Raw genomic sequence first — 8,053 nt, forward strand, 5'->3', positions numbered from 1 at the left:
GCCGGCTTAAAGCAAAAAAAAAGGAAAGGGGATATATAAATCGTGTTTACATCTTGAGTTGTCTCATTCACATCAATGACCAATTCCTTAGCAATTAAGTTGTTAGCTCCATTCTCATTAAAGCATGCTCATCATTTTTGCTTCTTTTCCTTTAGCAAAATCATATATTCCTCTCTTTTTGAGTATTTTATGTCAACTTTTTCAAAGGTATCATATGAGTAAATTCCACGAATTGATTTTGTTAGCTTTAACTTTATACAAATGTAATCATAGTTATAGAAACATTTGAAAATAAATACCACTGTCCCCGAGCAACTTTGAACATTATTATCGTGGATCAAGTTCATGTAAAAACTACTACTAGAGGCAGTTAGGGATTAGTTAAGTTTTAAAGCGGTTATTTAATTACTGCGTTTGCATAATTCAACACCCGAAAAATAATGTCTGGTAAAAAATAGTGATCATCAGCGTTTTTACAGACACAAAACGCAATTTTGATCAAGCAAGTTAAGACTTGCCTTTTCAAAATGTAGTTTTTAAACGTGTATCTGTAATTGTTATAAATGTTGTGACTTCAAAAGATTCTATGAAAATGAATTTGAGTGATAATCATTGATTTGGAATGGCGGAACCGATCAGAGACCAATTCGAATGTTAACGTGAACATTAACAAAATCCAACGTTTTGTACACACTAGTAAAGTGTACCCATCATGTTGCCAAGAAGCCTAATTAATATCCATATATGACATTTTCAAAAAGAAAAAAAAATGACTAACAAGTATTTGTAAAGCATAATCATAGTTTTTGACTAGTCCACAAACCGGCTTTGAGCATTTGATTATTACAAAGCAAATAAAATGCTAGCTTTCAATCTAGCTACCCCAACATAAAGAAAAAGTCTAACCATCATGAAAACATATCAAGATATGTAATGACCTATTCAACAATCATTACAATGTCCCATTCAACACTTCACACTTCACCAATCTTCTTATTTTTCTTGAACACACAAAAACAATCATCCTTATATATATAATCCTTAAATAACAATCCCTCAATCTTCAATATCTATTCATTCACAATACATATCATCATTATGTATTCTCCTTGCTTGAAAGAAGTAACACAAGTATGTTCTAATGGATGTTGTTCCAACCCTCTTCTTTCCTTTCCAGATTTCACATACACAAACACAACCAAAAGTAATACAAAAAATCCCACAACAATTAGCAACAACTCTACTATTTGTAGAAAAAACTTCACAACCACAACTATAACATCCTTTTTTCCAAACACTTATTTTACTGACCATGAATCCTTGCCTTCTTTCAAAGAATCACTCACTACTTTCACCCAAACTTACCCTAAATACTCCGATACTATCCGAGTTGACCGAATTAGAGGACAAGAGTACTACCATCTATCTCTTTCTAACCGAATTTGTCTAGATTATATCGGTATTGGACTTTTCTCTCATTTGCAACTTCAAACATTTCACACTTTAGTAAAACCAAGTTCACCATCTTCTCCTTCTTCAAGTGAACTAAATTCGGATGAGTTTCCGTTCTTTAGTACGATATATAGGTCCGTTAATCTTAAGTCACAATTGCTTCATGGAGGGGAAGGGTCAGAATTCGAGTCGTCTATTAGGAAAAGGATCATGAAATTTTTGAATATTTCTAGCAATGATTATTGTATGGTTTTCACTTCAAATAAATCATCTGCTTTCAAGATTGTTTCGGAATCTTACCCTTTTGTAACGAGTCGTAAGTTGTTAACAGTTTATGATTACAAAAGTGAGGCTGTGGATACTATGGTTACTTCTTCCGAGAAACGTGGAGCTAAAGTTATGTCCGCGGATTTTAAATGGCCTAGAATGAGAATTCATTCGGCTAGATTAAAAAAGATTTTAGAGAGAAAGAGGAAAAAGAAGAAACATCGAGGTTTGTTTGCTTTTCCTCTTCAATCTAGAATGACTGGAGCTAGTTATTCGTATCAATGGATGAGTATTGCGCAAGAAAACGGATGGCATGTGTTGCTTGATGCTTGTGCATTGGGTCCAAAAGATATGGATAGTTTCGGGTTGTCCTTAATTCAACCCGAGTTTCTAATTTGTTCATTTTACAAAGTGTTTGGAGAAAATCCAACTGGATTTGGTTGCTTGTTTGTCAAGAAATCGATTGTATCTAGCTTGGAAGATTCATGTGTTGGAATTGCAACTCTTGTCCCTGCCAAGAATTCATCGTTTCAATCACAAGAAGAACATTATTCATCTGATAAAGATTTAGAATATCAACAAGAACAAGTCAAAGTTAATACTCCCGAACCCTCTAATAAAATCGTGGTCCACGAAAATTTAGACATTGAGTATAGAGGATTGGATCATGTAGACTCATTGGGGCTCATACAAATTAGTACTCGTACAAGGTGTTTGATAAATTGGTTGATCAACGCGCTTAAAAAACTAGAACACCCTAATACGGAAACAAAGACACCTTTGGTCCAAATCTACGGTCCAAGGATAAGATTTGATCGCGGGCCAGCTTTAGCGTTCAATGTTTATGATTGGAAAGGTGAGAAAGTAGACCCTTCACTCGTGCAAAAGCTTTCGGATAGAAATAACATTTCATTAGGCCAAGGGGTTTTAAGCCATATTTGGTTTGCGGACAAGTATGCGCACGACAAGGAGAAGGTGATGACGGATGGTGGTAGTGTGAAGAAGAGTACTAAAGGGATTCAAGAAATCACGGTTGTGACCGCGGCTGTTAACTTTTTGGCGAATTTTGAAGATGTGTATAGATTATGGGCGTTTGTGGCTCGGTTTTTGGATGCTGATTATGTTGAGAAGGAAAGATGGAGATATACTGCTCTTAATCAGAAAACAATTGAAGTGTAGTAATCAATTGAAAGAAGACACGCTTATATGAAGTACAAAATATTATTGGGAGTGAAGAAAAGTGGTGGATATTAATTACATTATTTCGTCTGTTTTTGTATATGAACTTTGTGTACTCTTGATCATTTGAATTGACATTTTAGATTTATTTAAACAATCACAAATTAATTTGTTTGTTTTTGTGAAGTTTGATTGCTGGCTCACGATTTTGTCAAAATGCATTCGGACTTTAGGAGCTGACTAGCTGAGGGCATGTCTCTATAGTCTATAGTCTACAAACTTTTCCAAATTTGGGCTTTTGGCCTTATTGGGCCATTGATATATAGGCGATGACACAGTTTAGGGAAGTTTCGGCATTTGGTCTTGTTCACGTCTTTAGCCCATCAGTTAAACACGAAACGTTGAGTGCTAAAATAAAAAAGTGCAAATGAGTCATAAAAATTTGATGGTATAGATACATGATCATGTTTGAGACAATGTTTTGACTTTTGATGATCGGACTAGAAATTGAACTGGCCTTCTGATTTGTCTACTACTCCACTGGTTAGACACGGGATAAAAAAATATATACGACAACGTCACTTATATAAAATCTACGAACCCCTTAATATTTATTTTATAACCGAGTCATTTACCTACTTTTCATTAACAAAACCTCTCAAATCACTGACCAAATATTAAAAATACGTACCTTTTGTTTTATTTAACTTGTCATGTCTCATATGTTTAATAAAAATTACTCATTATAAAGGTTTATTTTATTCTCACTATACTACTTGTCTTGATCTCAAAACACTTCAACATAACACAATTATGGATGAAGGCATGAAGTAAAAAGATCGGGTTCCGCATGTACCCGCATGGCACAATAGTAGACTTTCGATACTTGAATAATCCAAAGCTAATTTGAGAGGTTCAAGCCATAATACATGAATAATTAAATTTTTTTTGTACGGGTACGAATTCAACGACAACAACAGGACCTAATCTCTGCGCGGGGTATGGGGGAGGTAAGCTGTAGACAGTTTTACCTCTACACAAAGGTAGAGAGACTGCTTCCATAGGGACCTCCGGCCACAAAGGAGTGCAAGACGGAAAATGAGAAATGTTTAGAAAATCATACCTGTCTGCCGAGAATCTGAAAAGAAGAAATACCTGTCTGCTGGGTCCGGCTACTATGCGGGTCGAACGTTTATCACTCATGCGTCCTACCGATATCTTAGAAACATGTTTGACAATACAAATACAAATTCAAATACGAAAGCAACCATATTGAGCATATTAAACAACATAAAAATAGCAAACTAATACGTAACTCGAACAAGTAGTGGGAAACAACAAGACAAACATACAAATAAATAAGAAATGACAAAACCTGAAAAGATCCCGATTGAGCCAAGACAGTAACTACTTCTAAACAACCTATGGAAAAAAAGACCTTAGGCCACCTAGCTATCCTAATCCTAATCCTCTCACCTGCTCTTCTAAACCAATAAACTAGTCCTAAACCTCTAGTCCTCTAGATAAACTCTCATTGGTCATGTCCTCCGACAGCCATCTTGGGGGAAACAAACACAAGAGTAACCTTCCCCCTCGGTTTAGGCCTCTCGAGACTCAAGACCAAAAACCCCTACGAAAGGTCACAGGTAACCAAAATCTAAATAAAAAGTCTACTTAATCTAAAACCCATATGCCTTACCCTCGCATTCGAATACATATAATACATAGTGTTTTAAACGTAATTAAATAAAATCTTGAATAGTATTCATTAGTTAATATCTTTAAATCATTGACTTACACTGTTCATGTGTCAACATGTGTATCAAGTTTTTCGATGTATTCGACTTCAATTACCGTGATGTGAACAAGATATCATCATTTGATTTGATATGTTGCACCATAAATCATTTTCTTTCTTTATCTATTCATCAGCTAGCAAAGAGTGATTTTTAATTTGCTTGATATCATAATTAACTTTTTTCCAAGAAAACCATGATACTCGTTTTCATAAATTATTTTACCATCAATGATGGACCTTTTTTTGTCATATCTTAATTGAGATTTAGCATTGATATCTCATGGCTCATATACAACTGATCCGGCCTAAGTGTTAGCTAGAAGAGGAATTTATCTTGTATATTTAGAGGCTCAAGATCATGTAACTAAACGTGTTTTACTGAAATCGTTATAACTTGAGCTACTAGACTATTTTTGACAAGTGACCAATTAGAACGACTTTTCAAACGATGGGCATTGTAGGCGGTTTGGGTCATTATTTGGGCCCAAAACGCCTTATTCCGTGACTTTTTGCACTTTTTATGTTTTTTTTTAAAGTTTTTTTGGAATTACTTTATGACGTTCGCTTGTCTCTTAAGGGTGGACGGAGAGGCACCCGACCGGTACTGGTTTGAACACCGTTTCGACCCTCCGGTACCGGTAGCGTGGGGAGCGAGTTGGGGATAAATGATGCCGGTTGTGGTGCCTAAGTTTTGACCGTTGAGCAGTTAAAAAAAATATATATATAAATGAATGGGGCCCACATGCAACGGCTACAATTCCATCCTTTTCTTCCTTTCTTCTTTCTTTCTTCTTCATACATTCTGCCAAAAAATTTTTTTTCACCTAGTGGTGCAGCAGCAACAAACATCCAACAACCCTTTATTTTCTTTGCTTCTTTCCTTTCTCTCATACAACACACATACTAAAACGGACCTAAGGGAAATTAAGATAGCGATGCAAGCCCACATGCTCAACGACGATAGACACCGATCTTAAGTGAACACCATCATTCAGAGTGTATCCGACGAGAAAGCGGCTTACCAAGCCGAAATCAACCGAATTGAATCTCCTGATCGGGCTCGAAACACTGTCGAAGCTCAGTATGTTGTATATCTTCAACAGAAAATCGACTGGCTGAACCAAATTATTTTTCAACTTACCGCTATCTCTTCCACTTTCACAGCCACACCTGACCACGCGTTATTCATGCAAGACAATGTCGGTGGTGGTCAGCATGTAGATTACGGTTCTGACCCGAAGGAGGAGTACGTATCTCGTCAACCCGGCGACGCTACCGGGTATCCTGAACCATATCGATACATTCATCGTAACGACGGCGATAGAACTGTGGACTACAGACTATTCCGAGTGTTAGGTTTATGTAACGTTTTTAATAATTTTAGAAATATTATGTGATGTAATGTTTTAAATTATTTTTAAATTTAAAATTAAGAATGTAGTTTGGTATTTTATTTTGTTGTTTTAGTTTAATATTGTATCAGTTTTAATTTATTAAATAAAAAATTTTAGTTATTATTTTAAATAAATTACATAGAAACTAAATTAAATAAAAAAGGACGGAGAGGGACGGGGAGGGGTGGTGAGACACTCCTAGCATTAGGGAGCGAGCGGGGAGGAAGAGAAAAACTGGGGAGGGGGGGGGGGTTTGAGACGCTCCAATCCCCACCTGAGGGCTAAGGCCCATTGGAAAGTTGTGATGCTTGATAATTGTTAAAATAACAAACTATGTATTATTTTTGTATAAAGAGTTCTTATTTTGTTGCATAAGTGTAATTGCAGATAATCGAGGGACTATAGTTGACTAGAAGAGAAGTTAAAGGATGGCGGTGGCATTTTGGAAAGATGAAGGGCTATTGTGTAACTAAGCAGTATAAAAGGAATAAGAAGAACCCAGTTAGGGTTAACACAAAAATATTCATCTATGTATTTTGGTCTTCTGATCTCTCGATATATTCATCTCATATATATTTTTCTGTATATTGATTTGATCATCTTGATCAATCAATCTTGTTAATATTCTAAACAATCAGTTTAGAATATATCTCTTGTATTAGTCTAAATCTATAATAATAATAAATTGTCGGTCTATCAATCGGGCCGACTAGATTTGTGTAAGTATTTTGGTTGATATTCTCTTGTATTACAAAATCGTACATGGTATCAGAGACAGGTTCTCTGATTTGATTGAAGATCCGGTTGTTTTTGTTTGGGTTATTTTTGTTTTTTTGGGGCGTATTTCATTGTGAAACCCTAAAATTCGAAAAAAAACCCCTAATTCGTGACGATTTATTTCCGTTGTAGATCTTAATCTTGATTTTCTCTTTGACTAAGTGAATCAAAGAATAATTAGGGTTCCTCTACCATTCATCCGATAGCACTGTAACACCTCTTTTATATTTCTGTCTTAAAAAAAAAAATTCATTTTTTTTTAAAATCTAATTCTCACAAAAGTATCTGTGTTAATACTTTACCTATCTCCCTGAGAGGTACAAAAAATCCTGTCACTGGCACTTATACGAGATTAGATTCTTATTTTCAAAAAAATATATATATATATATATTTTTTATTTCTAGTTATATATTGTTCTTCATATTGTGTTTATTTCTTATTTTCTTTTTTTTTTTGGTCTCTGTGATATTATCTGTTTAATTGCTATTGTTTGAATTATCTGTTTGATTTATCTGTTTATTTTTTAAAATATCTATTTGAATTATCTGAGATATTATCTGGTTAAATTCTTTTGTGTGATATTTTATTGTCATCATGTCTCATGAAAATATGCCTCCTAAATCTGTTAATTCTGAGTCTAATGAAACTTTGATAAGTAAGTTGGATTTTAGTGATCCTCTCTATCTACATCCTAGTGATACTTCTAATACACCTTTAATTAGTTTCAAGCTTAAAGGAACAGAAAATTATAATGTGTGGAGTTGTGCTTTAAAATTGGCTCTTGAAACTAAAAATAAAGTATGTTTTATTGATGGTTCTTATGAAAAACCTGAAGATGATGATATTCTTGCTTGTCAATGGGATAGATGTAGGGCTGTGGTGCTTTCTTGGATTCTTGGTTCTATATGTGAAGAGTTGTATCTAGGACAAATTTTCTCTAGTGATCCTGCTGTGGTGTGGAAAGAATTGAAAGAAACTTACAATAAAATTGATGGTTCTGTCACCTTTAATCTACATATGAAAATAAATTCATTAAGACAGAATGGTATGCTTGTATATGGATATTATCATAAGCTTAATTCTCTATGGAAATAGTATGATGTTTTGATTAAATTGCCTGCTTGTACTTGTAAAGCTTCAAAACAGTTTGTAGATCATAATAATCTGATGAAATTGATGCAATTC

At 34.6% G+C, this 8,053-nt stretch overlaps 1 protein-coding gene across 1 annotated transcript; it reads left to right on the forward strand.

The window, feature by feature from the left end:
• Nucleotides 1–1,081: 1,081 nt before the first annotated feature.
• LOC122585239 (molybdenum cofactor sulfurase) lies at nucleotides 1,082–3,070 on the forward strand. Its single transcript, XM_043757358.1, has one exon. It carries the CDS (start codon nucleotides 1,099–1,101, stop codon nucleotides 2,896–2,898), a length of 1,800 nt encoding a protein of 599 aa, XP_043613293.1. The 5' UTR covers nucleotides 1,082–1,098; the 3' UTR covers nucleotides 2,899–3,070.
• The last annotated feature ends 4,983 nt before the right edge of the window (nucleotides 3,071–8,053 follow it).

The sequence above is a fragment of the Erigeron canadensis genome, chromosome 1 (assembly GCF_010389155.1).
Source record: "Erigeron canadensis isolate Cc75 chromosome 1, C_canadensis_v1, whole genome shotgun sequence".
NCBI lineage: Eukaryota > Viridiplantae > Streptophyta > Magnoliopsida > Asterales > Asteraceae > Erigeron > Erigeron canadensis.